Source organism: Lampetra planeri, chromosome 41 (genome assembly GCF_965212315.1).
Source record: "Lampetra planeri chromosome 41, kcLamPlan1.2.h2, whole genome shotgun sequence".
Classification (NCBI taxonomy): domain Eukaryota; kingdom Metazoa; phylum Chordata; class Hyperoartia; order Petromyzontiformes; family Petromyzontidae; genus Lampetra; species Lampetra planeri.
Genome location: NC_136147.1, coordinates 9,654,108 through 9,674,347, shown reverse-complemented (window position 1 = coordinate 9,674,347; position 20,240 = coordinate 9,654,108). Strand labels below are relative to the sequence as shown.

Sequence of the window (20,240 nt, the reverse complement as noted above, 5' to 3'; positions counted from 1 at the left end):
GCGTAACAAAGGTGGGAGGGGGGGGGAGAACTAAATAGAGACAGTTTATTCCATAGCCTATGTTGTTTATCTAAGTCAGAATGTGTGTTGTGCTGTGCTACCTGCTGCTGCGTTTGTGTGCAAGTAGCTCTGGGTGTGGACGCGGCTCTCGAACGATTTTGGCCAAAGACAAAAGCCCAAAAAAGTCTCAATATTCTTCTTCTTTGAAAGGTCGCTGCCGACCACTGACCTGGCATCGCCGATTTAACAGCCGTTCCATCTCCGCGATGGACTCAGATGCAATCCTTTGCAACGATTCCAATGCGGATTCGATTATTTTTGCTGCTGTAAATGTCCACGTGTTAAGCCACTTCGTTGAGCTATTGTTTGTAGCCAGGTCGCTTCTGAAAAAGCTAGATAGCTCAGTGGGCTTTACCTGGCAAGGTAAACGTAGTTGTTATATTTGCATATAATTTATTAGAGTGCTTTGTTTACCTTTACTGTCCTTTGCACTCCTATCGTGTTGTTTGTTGTCACGTTCAGGCCCGCCCCGACTGGACATCTGTGAAACTGAGCTGTGTAGCTCATCGCATTCCTCCTGCAGGCTCAACACATTCTGATTCTCTTCGCAATTGCAGCAGCAGCAGTTCACGATGTCCAGGAGCCAGACGCCAATGGTCGGGGTCTGCTGCTGCTGGCCACCACGAGTGGGGGCTTCTGGGGAGAGTTCGTGTCGTTTGGCTGCTCCTCCCCCTCTGGTGAAGCAGCGCAGACTCCACTGGGTTTACGATTTGGGTTCATAGCTCGGCTTGCATGGCCACAGCCTCTGTGGCTGGTCACCAGTGTATCTCTATGGGTCTCTGGCTCTCCTACATGGCGCCAATTACACGACCGTGGTTTGTCTTTAATGTATCTCAATGTATCTCAATGTGTCTCTATGGGTCTCTGTGGGTCTACGAAATGGTCCACAGATGGGGTTGCGGACCCACAATCGCACAACTGTGGCTTGCCTTCAATTGTCCATTCACGAAGATGTGGCGCATCGGCCTGCATGACGGTGCTCCGACGTGGTCGACGGTTCCACCGGGTGGATTTGCGGCAGCGATGTCAAAGCCAGGAGGGAGGCGCGATGTTTGGGCCTACGGACACTTCTTACGAGATAGCAGTGGCCGGGGGGATATGCTTCTTACGGGGCTTGGAGGGGAGGGGGGTTGACCAGTTCTGTGGGTGTTGCGTGCGAGAGATTTGTGGATTGGTCATCATCAGCAGCCATGATCTATCCACTGTTGCAACCCCCCCTCCCCACATCACCGCCATCCCTCGCAGCCTTCGGGTGCAAGCGAGACACAGTCAATATTCGTTCAAAAGCAACATTCGTTTAAACCCCTCAACCGAATTGTAAACTATAAACTATTTAATTTATTTTCCCAGGTAAGGCCCACTGAGCTATATAGCTCTTTTTCAGAAGCTGCCCGGCCACAAACGATACGCTCAATGAAGTGGCTTATCACGTGGGCATTTATTGCAGCCAAACACTCTCAACTGGTCATGTTGATTCTGCATGTGGAGGGAAAAACCGGAGGACCCGGAGAAAAATCCACGCGGCCACGGGGAGAGACACCCAAACTCCAAATATACAGCAGCAGGGTTCAGGGTCGTGAACTCGTGATCGAACCCACAACCTCCTTTAACAGCAGGCGTGGGAGTTAACTTCTCGCCACCGTGGCGCCCCCTTGTGCGAGGTTGATGATTTTACACGGGAGACAAATATAGAATTCCGTTGCCCTTGACAATGATAAAAAGTGAGATCGACTCCATAGACGTTCACTTAATGGACGTGAACACAAGAGGAGCTTTAACGACGCAACGGGAACGAACGACGCGACCCCTGGAGGGCAACGGTCGCATCAGACGGAGTCCACGACAACGGCCAGCGCCGGTCGCGTACACGACGAGGACTCTCCCCCCCCCCTCTCTCGCCGGTTGCTTTTCTCCGGGAACTCGCGTCTCCTTCCGCAGGCCGGATGCCGCATTTTTCAGCGCAGCCGAAACCGGTCCTCGTGGTTGCCTCGCAAATTGGGAAGCGGTCATTCTGCAGGACCCACTTCATTATTATAACGACGCTTGTTCAGCCAGGAAAAGCCCGAGTCTCGAGGCACTTTTTCAGGAGGGTCCTGCCAAGTTGTCGCAATCGAGGCCGACAATCTGCCACTCGCTTCTCAACTCAGTCTGTATGTACGTCGAACTTCTTTGGCATCGTATGTAGCCAACCGTGCTAGTCGGAGGCACGGGGAAAGGACAACAAACTAAGCAACCGTATTAAACGCACAGTTTAATCTCCGACCGCCAAGTGAGGGAAGTAAGACCGCGGAATATTACGCACCCTTCGCTTCACAGTGAAATTAATTCAAAGCAGAGTCGGCCAGTAACTTGCAGTGTCGTTTTTTGTTCGAACGTTGGGACTGTGACGGCTGCACACAATGGCCGACTCTGCTTCGAGACGAATTCGTGGGACCTTGTAAAGCTTCGCTGCGAAGGGCGCGCGGCAATCGGCGGTTTAACTTCCCGCACCGGCGAACAGCGATTAAACTGTGCGGTGACCACGGTCGCAGCGGTCAAAGCGTTGAGCGCCGAACCCATCTCCCTTGTTCACTGGGCGAGGGTCGGTCACCGTGAACACGCACGCAGTACCGTCGTCAGAGGAGGCCCGATCAGAATGCCCAGTCGGCAACGTGACGGCGAGCCATCGACTCGCGTCGATTCTCACGCTCGAGATGCAAGCATCAAGAGGCATCAAGAGCAATTAAGAGGCTTGCGCAGGACGCGTCACAGGAGAGGATGACGATGACGATGGTGGCCGGTGGTCGAGACTAACCATGGAATGGCAGCCAACGGAAGAAAACTCGCCCGAGAGGAACGACCACCATGGAGATGGAAGCGATGAGGTCGGCTCGTGTGCAATGAGGCGCCGCGGTGGTGAGATGTTAACTCCCTCGCCTGGTACACAGGAGGTCGTGGGTTTGATGCTAATGCCTGTATATTTGGAGTTTGCGTGTTCTCCCCGTAGATTTTTCTCCGGGTCATCCGGTTTATTCCTCTACATTAATAATCAACATGCGTTGAACTCGCTCCTCGCCGATTAACGCCGTTGTTTATGTACGGAGCAAAAGAAGTTTAACATACATACATAGAAAGAGTATTTGCCTGCTATAAATGTCCACGTTACAAGCCACTTTGTTGAGCTATAAGGTCGCTTCTGAAAAAGGAGCTACATAGCTCAGTGGGCCTTACCTGGTAAAAAATAAATTTGTTTAGGTTATCACGAGTGCACAGAAGCTAAATGAATTGTGACATCGCGAGACCGCGAGCGATGGCGACGGTCTGAGCAGACCTTCATCCAGCAGTAGACACAGGATGACGACGACGACGTGATTGGTTATTAGAAGCCACAGAGTCACGAAAGGGGTTTACACGCTCCCGCAGGGTCACGGAAACCCTCCGTGGAACTGTGACGCTGGGCCGCGATGGTCCACCGAATCTCGGGAAGGGGCGCGTGTGCGCGTGTGGATTGTTGCGATGCCGCGAGCGACGCGAGAGCCGTGAAGTCGGTTGGCTCGGAGTGGAAGAGCAGCTGCAGCAGCCTGGGAAGCGGACGCCGCTCCGCGTCACTCCTTCGCGTTGGCGGTGGCGGCCTCCTCTGCCGGCGCTGCCAGCGCTGCCGGCGCCACCGGCGCTGTCGGCGCCCGCTGCTTGGCCTCTCTCTTGGATTTGGGCGGCGGCGGCAGGAACGGCTCGAAGTGGAAGGGCAGCTCCTCGCTGGTGGCCGTGTTGATGTGGGCGTCCGTCACGAAGCCGCCTGCTCGCGAGAGACGCGCGCACAGCCGGGAGTCCTCGGTGGGTACGGCTCGCGGGAAGACAAACGCGGAGCCACGCAGCGGCGACCCAAACGCGGCCGCCGTCTCAAGACGCCGCACGGGAAGAGCTGGGCGCATTTTATAGAGAGAGAGGTCGGCGAGTGAAGACCCGACCAAGGAGCGGCCCCGGGTTCTCTCTGCAGCCCCGACGACAGTGGGGGCAATGCAGGATTTTCAGGTAGGGGGGCAACCCCTCCAGCAATGAGAAATGATAGAGGAGTTGTGAGTAAGGACTTGTCCCTTGCTTTTTATTCGACGCGTGTGCGGCGATGGCGCAGCCATCGATCGAGGGTCCAATTCAAGCCGTGTGTGATCGGCATCGCGCCCGCTGAAGGTGAAGTCGTGTGCTGTATACGCAACTGCGCACAATTCTGTGAGTCACTTATAACTGCTTTGCCGTTACTTATTGCCAATTATGGCCTCAGACTATTGTCCTATCATCTCATAGAGACCCTGGCACACAGTAATATGCTACACAGTGGCAGTGGGGGTCGCAAAATGCCGATTTATTACTAATAAACCCCAATGATCCGATCGAAATCCCTAATTTCGATCGGATCATTGGGGGGGCACGTGCCACCCCACCCCCCCCACTGGCTCCGCTAGTGAGTGGGGGACAGCTCCCAACGACAACGGCACGTGATGGAGGAAGTAGGTGTGTGGGATATTTTCCTCCATCGATGGAACGATCAGGGGACTCCACCGATGCGGTGAGGTACAAACCACCAGGCACTAATCACGACTGCCCCATTACAACGAGCGCAATCTTGTGGAGCAAGTGGACTCCACTCAGCTATCACCCTGGATGCTGTGGAATGGCCCACAACATTAAAAATACAATTGTAGCCTGCTGCTTTTTTCAAACACCATACAAAATAATGTCTGTTTTGCAAATCTATGGATATCTGTGTGAGTCGCGGGGACTCTGTGAACCTATGAGTCTCCGTGTAAGTCTACAGGCCTCTAATCCTATGGGTCTCCATGTAAGTCTACAGGCCTCTAAACCTATGGGTCTCCATGTAAGTCTACAGGCCTCTAAACCTATGGGTCTCCATGTAAGTCTACAGGCCTCTAAACCTATGGGTCTCCATGTAAGTCTACAGGCCTCTCGACCGATGGGTCTCCGTGCGAGTCTACGGGCCTCTCTGTGCACGAGCGGGGACGCGGCGTCATACCAGAGCTGGCGGTGCGGCGCGAGCACACGTCGGCGAGCAGCGTCTCCAGGTTCACCAGCAGCTGCTCGTCCGTCATGTCCATCTGCGGGGTGGGGGGGGGGGAGCCACATAGAGAGGGACGGAGAGACAGGCGAGACAAATCGACCTCCCTTTCATCAATGCCTGGCAATGACCAGCGTGGTGAAGTATGGTCCAATCCCTCCCGCCCTGCCCCCCTCATGACCGACACACCTCGACCACGGCCCCCAGCTCTGGACCAACCCCATGGCATCGGCAGGGGGTGCAAGCTCGTGAGAGGCTTTGGGGAGGCCTTCATGCAGCGGTGGATTGACCACGGCTGCTGCTCGTGCTGTTGCTGACGATCAAATCGATCGGAGACGTGATTGCATTTGCTACGCAAATTGAATCACATTGTTTACCTGTGCCGATGTTGCTATTATTGTTTACAGTGCCGTTGTTGTTATTTACCGTGCTGATGTTGTTACTGTTGTTTACAGTGCCGATGTTGTTGTTGTTTACAGTGCCGATGTTGTTATTGATTTACCGTGCCGATGCGCGTGACGCAGCTGCCGTTGGGCAGCACGCTGTACTCGTGGCACGTCGTGAAGTACTCCAGCATCTTGGGGATGTCCGCCGCCACGGAGCCTGCTCGGGGTGGGGGAGGGCGGACAGCGTGAGCCAGGGGACGTAGCGACGAGGCACCGACGCCGGAACCGCGCTGGGCCCGCCGACGATGCCGAAGCGGCGTGGGGAACCCTGCGGCTCGCGACCCTTCGCTCGGCGTGGCCGTCGCCGCACGAGGCCTGCCACTTCGCAACAGCCGGTAAAAAACAAGCACATTCGCCCGTCACCGCGAGCGTCTTAGCCACACTGATCGCGTACTGGAGGGGGGAATGTATTCGGCCTGGCGACAGCGGCGTCTATGTCGAAGGTGTGCGTTCTTTCTCCCTGTCTAAAAGGTATACACACAACCACCACCACCATGGCTGTATACAGAGGGACCCATAGTTGGTTTTAGATTCTCGAGATGAAAGCAGGAGGACACAAAACAGATCCGTCAATGCATTACGAGTGCTGGTACGAGGACCATGATTACGATAATGGAAACGTATTAAAATACACGGGAATTTGAACCCGCAATCTTACGATTGTGACGCGAGTGGTACTACTCGGCCAGACTGCCATGATAGTTACCGGTACATTCAGGACCGGTCCTATAGCTCCTGTGGCTCCGAGGACTGCACTGGCTGCCAGCGTGACCTATAAAGCCCTTGAAGGACCAGGAGAGCGGTGGTGCAGCGGTTAGCGTAGCGCGCTACGAACCCGGGGACCCGAGTTTAATTGCCGGCGAACACCAGTGACGATTATCTGAACCGGTCCTGGGGCCTTCCCTAGGTCGACTCAAATGGGTACCTGGTGCGATGTGTAAACATCGCCACTCGGGAAACAAAAAAGGCCGGGCGGGCGTGGTGCTGGCCACCCACTGCCCTCGTGTGCTGTGACGGCCTTCAGAGGTGCTCGCTAGCAGCACTTGCCCCAACAGTCTGGTCAGGCTATACGGGGTCTTTGCGTTTGTCTTTTTGGAGGACCAGGGACCCCCCCCCCCCCTACTGCCCCCTCATGACCGCTTCACTCTGCGACGTCCCCTGGGTGTGACTACAACCAATCTGGGGCCTGCGCATTACGCGGCTCCCATCCTGTGGAATTCCCTTCCCCGTCGGACAAGGGACTGGCCTGGCCATCCAGAGTTGTAAAGCGTGACCTCTTTAGTCTGGCATTTACAAAGGAAAGCCTGAATCGACTTACAACTTTAACTGCATGGTGTTAAAAGTTTTCATGGAAGAGAATAATTCATGTACAGGGGTCTTGGTTTTAAGACAGCTGCTTTAAAAAATGTAAAGTTCACCTGACTGATGGAACGATGTCAACGTTTCACCACGGGCGTTTTCACCGCGGACGTTTAACCGCGGACGCTTCACCACAAATGTTTAACCGCGGACATTTCACTATGGACGCTTCACCACGGACATTTCACCACGGACGTTTCACCGCGGACGCTTCACCACAGACGTTTCACCGCGTGGGTTTCACCGCGTGGGTTTCACCGCAGACATTTCACCGTGGATGTTTCACCACGGACACTTCACCGCGTGGGTTTTACCGCGGACATATCATCGTGGACGCTTCACCGTGGACGCACCGTTCCTGGCCCTGGGGAAGTTGTTGCGGAGAACGTTCCTGAGCGGCACGAGCTTGGGCAGCGCGCCGGGGACGCTCACGTAGAAGCTCACCTGGTCCACCTGGTCCTGCAGCACCTGGGAGGGGGCGCGAGTTTACAGTTTTCGAGTTGATTTTGTTTACCCCGCTGGGAGAAGTAAAGAGACCAGGATGAGTCTCATTCTCCAAGCGTGACCTGGTTCCCCAAAATGATAAAAGCCGAGCGAATTAAACCGAATTCGGCACTCAATCAAATATAAATCGGAGCCAACACAACTGTCGATACGAGCAAATTGAAAATACCGGGGGAAAATAAGTCAATTTTAAATAAGAAATTCCCCGTAACGTAAGTTGGCTCGGGCAAATTATCTTTTAGACCGATCACACCTCAATGGCGATGAAGTTACAGAGACACGAAACAGACATGGGGCGAACATTGTGCCGGTATGTGAACAGCATCCGGGCAGCACTGCTCAGAGCCAGCTTGGTGTGAACAGCGCATCCCCAATTAGCCCCGTTGGCTACGCACGGTGCGAAAGAAAACTATAAACTATTAAAAACTATTAACTATTTATTTTTATATGGGACCTTTCTTGCCAGTATCAAAATATAAGAATAGGTTTGACCCTTTCTGGCAATAAAACAGTTGTTGTGTTAAGATGTGAAAACACCAAACAGAATCCTTTTGCAAAGAATCCTGTCACCGCATTAACCACACGTACTTGTGGTGAACATGCAAACAAAAACAGTGTCAGACCAGAGGACGCCTAAAGGCGAACAGCACAAAGACAATGAATATATTTTATTCATTTTCATTCATATTTAGCGACTTGCTTAGCTTTCCTATAATTTGCACTCCTATCGGTTTTTGTATTGTTTGTTGCTGTAACTTTCTGACCCACCCCTACTCGGGAGCCATGGTGGAGAGATGCTAATGACCTCGCCTGGTATACAGGAGGTCGTGGGTTCGATCCCAATCGTGACGCTTAGTGGAAAATTTGGAGTTTGCGTGTCTCTCTCTCTCTCCGTGGTCGCGTGGATTTTTCTCCAGGTCCTCCAGTTTTCCCTCCACATTTAGAAACATGTGTTTAAGAGTATTTGGCTGCTATAAATGTCCACGTGACATCAGCCGCTTTATTGACCCATCATCTGTGGCCAGGTCACTTCTGAAAAGAGCTACACAGCTCAGTGGACCTTGCCTGGTAAAATACAAAATAGTTTTAGTTTATCTGTGAGAAAGAGCTTCATAGCTTGTCAGATTCTTACAGTTGAATTAAAGATTATGATTATAATAATTATTTAATTCATAACACACGTTTCACAACCGAGGGAGATGAGCCTCCTCTGTGGCCGGCCTGACGCATGCACCGGCCCTGCCCGACGCCCGTGTCAAGGGTGGCATCGGACGGGACAGAGCCCCCCCCACCTCCACCTCCCGCGCCCCCCGCCCCCTCACACCTGCTGCACGAGCTCGTCTCCGCCGGCCAGCCTCGCCCCGTGTTGCAGGGCCGTCTGGGTCTCCTCGGGCGTCTGCTCGGACACGCGGAGACAGGAAGGTGAATCCCACGGCCACGGAAGCGCGACTTGCGCTGCGAAACTCGGAGCAGAGCCATCACCGCCGCCTTTCCTGCCTTTACCCCTTGACCTTGGCTCCCACATTTCCAACTCTTTAACCACCGTCCAATTATGGATGTCACGTCACTACCTCTCCATCAATCCTTCTAAAACTGTAAACCTTTTCCTCCCTTCTTCCCGCTCCCCTCCGCCCTGTCCTACCATCTCACTTCCTCCATTCTCCCCCACTCCTCCTGCCTCCTTTGCTCGCAACCTCGGGGTCATCTTCTACGCCTCCCTCTCCAACCACACCTCTGCCACTTCCCACGCCCACCACTATTCAATGTTCGCAACATCCATGCTCTCGTCTCACTCTCTGCCGCTAAACTCCCGGCTCGCGCCCTTCGTTTGCACTCAGCTTGACTCCTGCACCTCTCTTCTTCTCGGCCTTCCTGCCCACGCCTTCACTCCTCTCCAACAGCAGACACAAAACGCCTCGGCCCGGATCATTTTTAACCTCCCCGCACGATTGCCACACTTCTGCTCTACTTGGTACAAATTCCACTGTCCCCCTGTCTACTTATCGCTGTCCGTTTAAATTCATCACTCGAGTCCATTACTCCCTCCACGGCCTTGCCCCACCACCAGATCTCGCTTCTCTCGTCTCTCGACTGCTCTGTCCCATCCCGCCCTCGATGCTCCCAATCTCCACCGTCCCTCCCTGTGCCTCCCTCGCCCTGCTGCGCCCAGTCTCGCTCCGTCTCCCTTCTCGCTCCCCTTCACCAACTCCCACTGCAGCACACGGAGCAACCATCTTCACCATCACAACAACCATCTTCACCATCACAACAACCATCTTCACCATCACAACAACAACCTGCATCTTCACCATCACAACAACCTGCATCTTCACCATCGCAAACACACAACAACCATCTTCACCATCACAACAACAACAACCATCTTCACCATCACAACAACCATCTTCACCATCGCAACAACAACAACCTGCAGCTTCACCATCACAACAACCATCTTCACCATCACAACAACAACCATCTTCACCATCACAACAACAACCTGCAGCTTCACCATCACAACAACCATCTTCACCATCACAACAACAACCATCTTCACCATCACAACAACCTGCAGCTTCCGCTCCTCCCCTTGAAAAAACCCCCGTCTCTTCTCCCCTAGCCCATCCTCCTGCTACTCCCTGCCTGGCCCACCAACTACGACCAGGCCTAGCCCAACTCCTATCACTACCCCTATCACTACTCCTATCACGATCACTATCCCAAACCCTATCTAGTGTTCTCCTGTCACCATAACTACACCACTACTTTTAATAACAACCTCACTCCTTATTTTAACCACTATCATCTAATGTACAATTTTATATTTGTCGTTGTAAAGTTCCTTGGATTAAGGCGCGATATAAATCGACGTACAATAAGATAAGGTGCTCCACCACACTCACCACCATCTCACTATCACCATCACTACCTCGCTATCGTCACGTCACCATCATCACCGTCTCTCGCGCAATTACACGCTCCACCATGCCCAACAGCATGACTGCCTCACCACCACCATCGATCATCATCTGTCTCACGCACGTCCCTCGGCATCACTATCTCATCACAATCACGACGATCGTCATCGCAGAGTTGCAAGCGAGTGAGGGCCTCTTCAATACGTACCGACGTGAAGACGAGAACGCCATTGGGAGGAGCAACGAGGGGGTTCGGGTACTGGAAGTAGCTCCGGAACGCCTCCACTTTTTTCTGTGCGAGGCACAGACACACGGCACCGTCACACACAACACCGTCACCGTGACACACGGCACCGTCACCGTCACACACGGCACCATCACGCACAACACCGGCACACACAACACCGTCACCGTGACACACGGCACCGTCACCGTCACACACGGCACCATCACGCACAACACCGCCACCGACACACACAACACCGCCACCGACACACACAACCCCGTCACCGTGACACACGGCACCGTCACCGTCACACACGGCACCATCACACATGGCACCGTCACACACGGCACCATCACACACGTCACCTTTATACACGGCACCTTCACACGTCACCTTTATACACGGCACCTTCACACACGGTAGTTACCATCACACACGACATTATCAATGTCACATACGGCACCGTCCCCATCACACACGGTACAGTCACCATCACACACAGCACCGTCAGTCACACACGACATCATCAATGTCACACGAAACTGTCACCATCACACACGGCACCCAGTGGCGTGCGGACCGCACCGGGTGACACCATCAGAGGGGGTGACAACAAAATGACTGTCTAGAACATCTTTGCGCAGTGTTTCAGTAAAAATGTATTATTTTTTATAAAAACATCTCAGTAGTTAGTTATAATAGCAAAAATATATTTCGTAAGCCCAGCTTACATGTACTGTATCAATATACCTACAAGGCTAAAACTCTGTGCTAATTTACTTTTTTAACCTTCTAATGCACTCCGGTCAGAGCTGTCATTGTTACCCAAATTACAGTGACGCTAAAACAACAGCACGTGCTGTTGTTTTAGTTGCTGCTCGTGTTTTTATAGTCGCTGATTTTGTCAAATTTTCTTGAGTTTTAGCTACAATATTGTGGTAATTAGTATTTGTGAACCTATATCAATAACGTTTTTGATAATGAAACAGTAATTAAAGGAAAAGGAGAAAAATCTAAAAAGGCTTCTGCTCGGTTACTAATAATGTTGTAACTAATAATGTTGTAATTCAATGTAGAAAGCTTTTACAAAACACATTTTTTGCTAGTATTCATATAAGCTAAGAAATATTACATTTAAGCAATTTACAACTATATCACATATTATTCTATGATTAAAATTGATAATAAACTTACATGTAGAACAATTATTGATGATATAACTCTTTGATAACTAAATAGAGAAATTGACAATTTAAAACACGAAGTGGGGGGAAATGCTATGTTTCTTGATACATGTTTAGAAATATTAAATCTTAAATTCATTTTATTTTGGTCTTGGCTCCCATCACTGTCTTACAAATATATATCTGATTTTAATGTAATCCTTAAAAGTTGGCAAAGGAGGTCCCATAATGTTCTTAAATGTTACGTTTTTTTTAGTTTCTTACTGAATTTTCACTTTAACCACCTGAAACATGTAAAAGTAAATACATTTAGGCTGTACGTATGATATTGTAATTTAAAGGTGTAATTTTTATTTTGCTAGTTGTTTATGTCACTACTATTTCCATTGCATTCAGTGATATACGGGAATTACGATTTACGAGTAACATTAGTACAAAACACATGACTAAGGATTCTGTGTGGTCTGGTACGGGAGGAGGTCCATGGGGGGGTGACACCGTGAGTTACCGCACTGAGTGACGCCACTGATGGCACCGTCACAGTCACACACGGCATGGTCACCGTGACACACGGCAATTTCACACCCCACCACGCCCATCAGCATTACTCACCACCAGCACCATCTCTGTCTCACACACACCCCTCAACATCGCCGTCACCAGTCTCGCGCATGCCCATCGATCGGCATCACCATCACCGAGTCACCAATACTGCCGTCGCACTCACACCACACCACACGCACGCCGCCGCCACCTACGTTCTTGTCAAGGGAGAGGTTCAGCCCCAGGCGCACGTGCACGCCCTGCGCGGGGTCCGCGTAGTCGAGCAGCGCGTAGCGGCGCAGCGCAGCGAGGGCGGCACGCGCGTCCTGCCGGGGACGCGCGTACATGCGCAGCAGGAAGACGTCGTCCACGGGCAACGAGCTGCGCCCCGCGCCCCACAGCTCACGCTTGTTCCGCCGCCGCACGCGCTTCTCCTCCTCCTCTGCCTGGCGCTTCTTGAGCCGCGCGTCGCGCTGCCTGCAGAGCCGGCAGCAGACGCGTGCAGGCGTGGGTGCGTGCGTGGGTGCGTGTGCGTGCAGGGAGCAAGGTTTGGATTAGTGGTCGAGGTTAGGATTCGGGGTTGTGGGTTCGAGTTGTTGTTAAGGGTTGTGGTTTATGTTACGGATAGGGTTGGTGTTAGGGTTGGGATTTCATCCCTCTTAGGAATCACTAGTACAGTACAATCATCATTGCCGACTGTTGTCTTATAATAATATAGTCAAAATTTGTATTTTGTATTATTATATTTCAATAAGAGCCCAGTACAGAGCACAAACTGCGACACAGGGAGGGGGTACAGAAACTCCACGGTATCATTTTTATTATTTTAAATTGGCTGCTAAGCACAATTGGCCGATGGCCACTAATCATGCCATTTGCTTTTTCTATTTTCCAACCTTAAGAGTGTTAGAATTTGTTTACAGTAATTATATCCTTGCGTATGGTGGAAATATTTTGGAGAGCCAAATGCTGGCATCGAGGTGAGCTCACCACAAGAGAGCTTCAAGAGAGTGTAGTTTGCTATTCCTCTCTTGAATGAGCGCAGACTACAGTGGTTTACTATGTAGTCCATAGTTTGGGTTGCACGGCCACATTCCTACCACTGTGGATTGGCATTAATTTTCTATTTACGGAGATGTGCACATCGGCCTGTGGCTCTGATGTGGTTCATGGCTACACCAGTGTCTTCGAGGAGGATTATTAAAGCCAGGAGGTATGTGTGTGTGTGATGTTGATGCTCTTCCTTCCGATATTCAGAAGCCACTGGAGCTATGCACTTTTCAATCATCTAAATTGAAAACTAATTTCTTTAGAACTGCTTTTTGTGCTTAGATTGTTGTCCTTCCTCCGCACCTCCGATTAGCACGGTTGGCTACGTACGGCGCGAAAGAAGTTCAACATACATACGTACATGTTTGGGTCTTAATTGAGGGTTTACAGCAATGCAATACAACTCAAATTCCAGTGAGACACGTGTTAGCCGTATAGAGTGTACAGGTTGAGTGCGACTCTACGTTTGGTCCTGTGTGATGGCAGCTGCGGACGTGCGAGCCAGGCGACACGGCGCAGCCTGAGCCCGCGACGGCGCCAGCAGCTCCCCCTGCAGCGGCAGCAGCCGCAATCCGCCAGTCTGCAGCGCTGCACGCAGGAGACAGACGCACGGTGGTCACGAAGCTGCCCTGCAAACGTGGCTCTTCGAGGAAGATGCGGACAAAATAACAAACTGACATCAACTTATCGACACGAGCCTGGGGTGCGTGTCCCAGTGTGTCTGTCGACAGTGGGAAAGTGTGTTGAGAAGAGTGTCCACGGAAGCGGATAACACAGAGCTACATCAAAGATCCCTTGAAGCGACCTCTGGTCCACACAGTAGGGAGCAGCACTTCCCAAGGGGTGTCGATCATAAAATCCGTCAGTCAGTCAGTATCGCCGTCACAATGTTCCTGGCGATGTCTCGTGGTGTACCTGGGATTATGCAGGACACGACGCCCGCGTGTTACATCAGTACAACACAGCGGGTATCCGAGCAGCCAATTTACCAGTCGACTTAGGGGAGACGGCCTAAGGCCAGGTTCAGATCGTTAAAAGAGGGGAGACCGTGACCAAGGATTGAACCCAGGTGTCGCGGGTAGAATGGTGAAGTGATCTCATATAACTGTGCCACACTGCTCCTGCATTGCACACAGTCTGCACATATGCATGCAAATCACCAGCCATGATCGATCCACCGTTGGATGAAGGCCTTCTCAAGCTAAGAAAGCAGTTAAAAACGCGAGGTATTTTTTTATTTTACCAGGTAAGGCCCGTTAAGCTATATAGCTCATTTTCAAAAGCGATATGGCCACAAATGATAGCTCCACGAAGTAGCTTATCATGTGGAGATGCATAGCAGCCAGTTACTCTAAACGCGTGATGTTCATTCGAAATGTGGAGGGGAAATAACCGGAGGACCCGGAGAAAAATCCACGCGACCACGAGGAGAGAGACACACAAACTCCAAGTACACAGCAGCAGGCGTCGGTGTCGACCCCGTCGACCTCCTGTATACCGGGCGAGGTAGTTAACATCTCGCCACCGTGGCTACCGCCACTTCTCATGATCCTGCGATGCAATCGAACCACCGAGCACCTGCACACGAAATCATCGCTCCATCTCCTCGGTGCACGTCCTCCAGGACACGTCCCAACTCCTTGGTTGCCACTCCGCTATTATTGTGGACCGTCAAAATACCCGGCATAGCCGCGCCTTTCTTATGGTCAAATAACACCCCCCCCCCCTCAACGCAGCGTGAAGAGGCCTCCATCCAGCAGGGGACTGCCGCACGGACTGCAAGCTGCGAGTGTCGCACGGCTAGCAGTCCCAAGGCCTACACCGCATAGGTCACCGGGACGGTGGCAATCGCGCATTACAGTTTGGTACGCTGCCGCACGACGCTGTAAGCAGGCGGCGGGCCCGTGTTGTTTGTTTCGCGTTCGTCTGTTTGTTTGTTGGTTCGTTTTTGTTCACGCGATCCGCACGCGGACTGCTGACCTCGGATCACGTTGCGCATGTAGGCCGCCATGCTGGCGCGTGACGTCAAAGCTTTGCGATGACGTCACGCGCGAGGGGTTCCGCGGGGTTCCCCCTTCCCCCCCGGGTTGGGCTGTACCATTGTGGCGATGTCACGGCCCCCCCCCCCGGGTTGGGCTGTACCATTGTGGCGATGTCACGGCCCCCCCCCCGGGTTGGGGTGTACCATTGTGGCGATGTCACGGCCCCCCCCCCGGGTTGGGCTGTACCATTGTGGCGATGTCACGGCCCCCCCCCCCGGGTTGGGGTGTACCATTGTGGCGATGTCACGGGGCCTCCCCTCCCCCGGGTTGGGCTGTACCATTGTGGCGATGTCACGGGGCATCCCCCCCACCCCTAGGGTTGGGGTGTACCATTGTGGCGATGTCACGGGGCCTCCCCCCCCCCGGGTTGGGGTGTACCATTGTGGCGATGTCTCGGAGCCTCCCCCCCCCCCCCCGGGTTGGGGTGTACCATTGTGGCGATGTCACAGGGCCTCCCCCTCCCCCCCGGGTTGGGGTGTACCATTGTGGCGATGTCACGGGGCCTCCCCCCCCCCCCCCCGGGTTGGGGTGTACCATTGTGGCGATGTCTCGGAGCCTCCCCCCCCCCGGGTTGGGGTGTACCATTGTGGCGATGTCACGGCCCCCCCCCCCTCCGGGTTGGGCTGTACCATTGCGGCGATGTCACAGGGGGGATGTTGGAGGCTTAATAATTACCCCTAATGAAGATACCAAAAGTAGTTTTATTTTAAGGTATGAGCGTGGAGACCGCACATCCGCATCTCGGATATTTAGCCGTTGCCTATGTACGGTGCGAAAGAAGTACATCTGTTTTGAACCCTCTTTCCACTTGGCGTAACCACTGCTCTACGAAGCCAGCTGCCACGCGGCCACCATCTCCCAGTCGCCGTGTTTCTATCGCGACTGCCTTGCGTCACTGACCCCGTCAACTTACTCGGTTGGCGCCTCCGCCTGCGTTGAGGGCCAGCCGAGAGGCAGTGGCTCTCAACCCAGGGGAGGGGGTCCGTGGCAATGTCCCGGGGGTTACGTGAAGTGATTTGTAAACACGTGAAATTAGGGGCCGTCCATAAATGACGTCATGCACCTCGGGGGGGGGGGGGGGGTCAGACGTTTGTGACGATGTGTGACGAGGGGGGGGTGAGAAATGTGACGTCACATCAAAATGCGCAACTTTAAATAAATATAGACAACACGTTCTACGTAATTAAATAGACTTTTTAATAAATGTTTTCTCCTACAACATCAGAGTGCAGCGACACATTAAATACGCACTACAATGACAATAGTTTAAAGCGATTTGAAGCATGTTTTATGTTTTTTGGGGAGGGGCAGAGCTTTGTGACGTCATATTTGAGGGGGGGTCTGACTTTTTGTGACGCCGTGTGACGATGGGGGGTAAAAAATCGTCCAAAATATTGTGCGCGAGAATCGTCGGTGACTAAGGGGCCGATCAGGCTCCCATTGTATCTGTACCAGATATAAATTCCTCTGGTTCAGCCATGGAAAACTTCTCAAACTGCGTGGTCGAAATATATGTAAAATAATGTGAGAGTCAGAGGATATCCCTGTCGCACCCAAAGGTGAAAAGTGAATGGGTCTGATTCCCGGCCATGCAACTTTACTTGGGCCTGCCCACCACCATGAAGGTCCTTAATGATTCTGAACAAAGAGTTAGGGACCCCGAAAGCACGAAGAAAAACACAGAGCCCTGGGCCTACTGATGGTATCATAGGCTTTTACCAGGTCAATAAAGCAGAGATGTAGGTCCGTTAAAATGCCTTACACCTCTGCTGTAACAGACATACAGAGAATATGGCAACTGTGCAGAACCGCCCTGGACTATGCAAGCCTCTCTCTCCTCAGCGTGCCTGGCAAGGCGATGTTGAATAATCCTTGCCAGGACATATCCTGGCACACTGAGGAGGGAGATGCCCTTTTAATTGTTACAATCCGTACGACCCCCCTCTTAAAGAGGGGGACCACAAGGACATCATCCAATCTCTGCGAATCCCGTCCTGTCATCCAGGCAGTTGTGATGATGTCATATAGGGTGGTCTGCACATAGATGCCATCCACCCTCAGCAGTTTGCTTGGGAGATTATCATTGCCCGGTGATTTTTCTGGTCTCATACTTTTGATCACCCCTCCTACTTCCTCAACAGATGGCACCTCAGCCAGCCAATCACGGGGTGGTTACTTTTTCCAATATTGAGGCACGGCAGTTCCAGCATGGTTGTTTCCACCTTGCCCCATGGTGTTATCTAAGCTGAGGGATTTCCCCTTCCCCAAGAACTCACAGAAATGATCTGCAAATCTGCACACCTGTTCCTGGGGGTTGGAGATCGGATCGTCCTTTTGTCCCTTCAAGATGGTGATAGGTGTGGCACTTGCAAGTTACTTTTTTGATGAAATTAAAGAGTGATCGCGGGCTACCGAGGCAGATTCCATCTTATCAACACTCATCTCTGCAGCGCCGCACAGCTCTCCTTACCTCCGAGCGAAGGCTGCGGTAAGCCTCCTCATTCTCCGACTTGGGATGTTGTAGACGGTGGGAGTGGGCCTGTCGCTTTCTCTGAACTCGCTGGAACACCTTTATCAACCATGGTCTCTGGGGAGGTGTGGACTGCGTACCCAATGTAACCATTGCAACAGAATGAGCCACAGTCCCTAATCTCACCCATTTCCCCTCGCCATCAGGAGGAGGGGGGACGATCCCAACCCCAGCTGCAAGCGATGATGAAATTCTCACTTGCAACATTCGTCAGCTAGCTGAGACCAGGCTATTGTGAGTTGTATTATGGTCCTATGTGGACGTCCACCGCCGCAGTGGAAGAATGACAAGCTTGTCATCTTACAGATGGCAGATCAGCTCCACGGTAGTTCCTGGTGTCAAGTACATGGCCCCCCATCAGCTGTTCTATCACTATGTAGCAGAGGTGGGACAAAGTCATTGTTATGCAAGTCCAAGTCGAGTCGCAAGTCATCAAATTCATGACTCGAGTCTGACTCGAGTCCAAGTCACATGACTCGAGTCCACATCTCATAGGTGGGACAAAGTCATTGTTATGCAAGTCCAAGTCGAGTCGCAAGTCATCAAATTCATGACTCGAGTCTGACTCGAGTCCAAGTCACATGACTCGAGTCCACACCTCTGCTATGTAGTCCAGCAGATGTTTTTCCTTGAACTCGTTATTTTTAGCTGATTTGGCCCATGCCTTACAATCACTCCGGCCCAGTTGTTTGCGTCATGACCCACTCGGGCATTAAAGTCACCCAATAGGGTGTCTCGAGTGGCTACTTTAGCCAGCACCCCGTCATCAACACGCATTCATCAGTGTGGTGAACAATCTACAATTGACATGGCATAGGAAAGCCGTCATATTAACTGTTGAGAGAAGTAAGTTAGCTTGGGCACGACACATCCCGAGAATGATTTATGGCAGGCGGACAAGAGTGGTGATGGAATAACAGCCAAAGGACAGAACGCGCCTGAGAGGACAACCCCCACAGAGATGTAGCGATGAGTTTGGCCCATGTGCAAGGGGGGGGAGGGACGCATTGTGGGATAGCGACGGTGTAGGTAGGCTTTCATCCAGCAGCGGATCATGTAAGCATAGTTAAGCATGCGCACGTAATATTGTGATGTGGTTGAACTCAGCATAAATTCCGCTCAAGAAGTCTGGCACTCGACTGCATTAAATGAAGGCTAACATTTTATTACAAAGAATAATTGCAGTATTGAGTGGCACGTGTTAGTGTTTAAAAGCTGGCAGAGCGTGAATAGCAAATGCCGGCTACACCACGGCGCTAATCACAGCTGTCGAGCCTGCTTGGGCATCGGGTGATGTTTGTGCTCATGAAAAGTTGACATTTTCCAAATGTAGTGAGTCCAACTGAGTCGCAGACGTTGTTCCTTTTAGAGGCAACACTTTTATTTGTAACACAAACGGGTAACTGCCCCTTCACCAGATACAGCCTAGGGTGGTGACCACCCAGCTAACTACCCTATACAGAGGAGTTACTGCTACGAAGGGTGGGGCCCTCACTCGGGTTCGCGACCACGTGGTTGCCTCGTAGGACGTAGAGCTTCCAGCTTGTAGCTGTTGAGCTTCCAGCTTGTAGAATGCAGCGACCCTGGTCCCTCTCAGGGACCCGCCTTATATCCCCCCACGGGTCGGGGCCGCTCCGCCCCTGGCCCCGTCCGCCTTCTTGAGCCTTCTAGCTCCCCCTCGATCCCTCTCGAGAGCTCTCCCCGGACACGTGATCACCCCCTAGTCCCCCCACCTGGGGGCCTCTCTGTGGACACTCCGGATCACGTGTCTGCAGGGTCAACCAGAGTGCCATGGCCCGAGGCAACCCTGTCCTTGGGCTGACACTCTCCCGCTTTCCCTTGTGGGAGACCGCACTGCACGCTATGCGTCGTGCCTGCGCTATCCCAGCGCTCACTAAGCTCCGCTAGGGCTGGTACTACACCCACCACGGGGTGTACGCGATGGCAATGCATCGCACGTCACGGCCCTTCCAGGCCGGCACCATACAGTGACAACCCCGATGTCACGACACAAACAATAGGTCCTGGATATAGAGTTAACAGAGCATTATATCAGACAAAGCCTCCGCTACTTCGAGATTTTAGCTCCACTTTAAAAAAGACACTTGAGCAATAAAGCATATTCGACAGCAAAGCGTGTATAAAGGGCCAGCTCTCGCTCAACAATGACTCTGTGTGATTGTTATTGCAAATTGTAATATACACGTGGGGTGCAGCGGTGTCGTAGTGGTTAGCACACTGTGCTACGAACCCAGCTCAGCTGAGTTCGAATCCTGGCTGTGGCAAACATAATTTACGATTGACATCTCAAGCTATCCTGGGTAACAC

At 52.3% G+C, this 20,240-nt stretch overlaps 1 protein-coding gene across 2 annotated transcripts; it reads right to left on the bottom strand.

Annotated features, from left to right (window-relative positions):
- Nucleotides 1-1,479: 1,479 nt before the first annotated feature.
- Nucleotides 1,480-15,408, bottom strand: MRPL1 (mitochondrial ribosomal protein L1). Of its 2 annotated transcripts, none has more exons than XM_078613555.1 (9): nt 15,321-15,408; nt 13,805-13,928; nt 12,506-12,767; nt 10,546-10,629; nt 8,744-8,815; nt 7,269-7,383; nt 5,613-5,713; nt 5,069-5,150; nt 1,480-3,835 (listed from the first exon to the last, which is right to left on the bottom strand). In XM_078613555.1, the coding sequence occupies exons 1-9, from the start codon at nt 15,349-15,351 to the stop codon at nt 3,645-3,647; spliced, it is 1,062 nt and encodes a 353-aa protein (XP_078469681.1). In that variant the 5' UTR covers nt 15,352-15,408; the 3' UTR covers nt 1,480-3,644. The 2 variants fall into 2 exon arrangements, with proteins under 2 accessions (XP_078469681.1, XP_078469679.1); XM_078613553.1 differs by lacking the exon at nt 15,321-15,408 and adding an exon at nt 14,919-15,291.
- Nucleotides 15,409-20,240: the final 4,832 nt, after the last annotated feature.

What these genes read in the sequence shown, in the direction of transcription:
- MRPL1 (XM_078613553.1), bottom strand. Translation starts at nt 15,093, where the DNA reads ATGGAGGCCTCTTCACGCTGCGTTGAGGGGGGGGGGGTGTTATTTGAC. An exon ending in GAGACGAGCTCGTGCAGCAG is followed by an intron (nt 7,384 to 8,743) that starts GTGTGAGGGGGC and finishes GCCCCCTCCCAG; the next exon opens with GTGCTGCAGGACCAGGTGGA. An exon ending in GCGCCGCACCGCCAGCTCTG is followed by an intron (nt 3,836 to 5,068) that starts GTATGACGCCGC and finishes TCTCGCGAGCAG; the next exon opens with GCGGCTTCGTGACGGACGCC.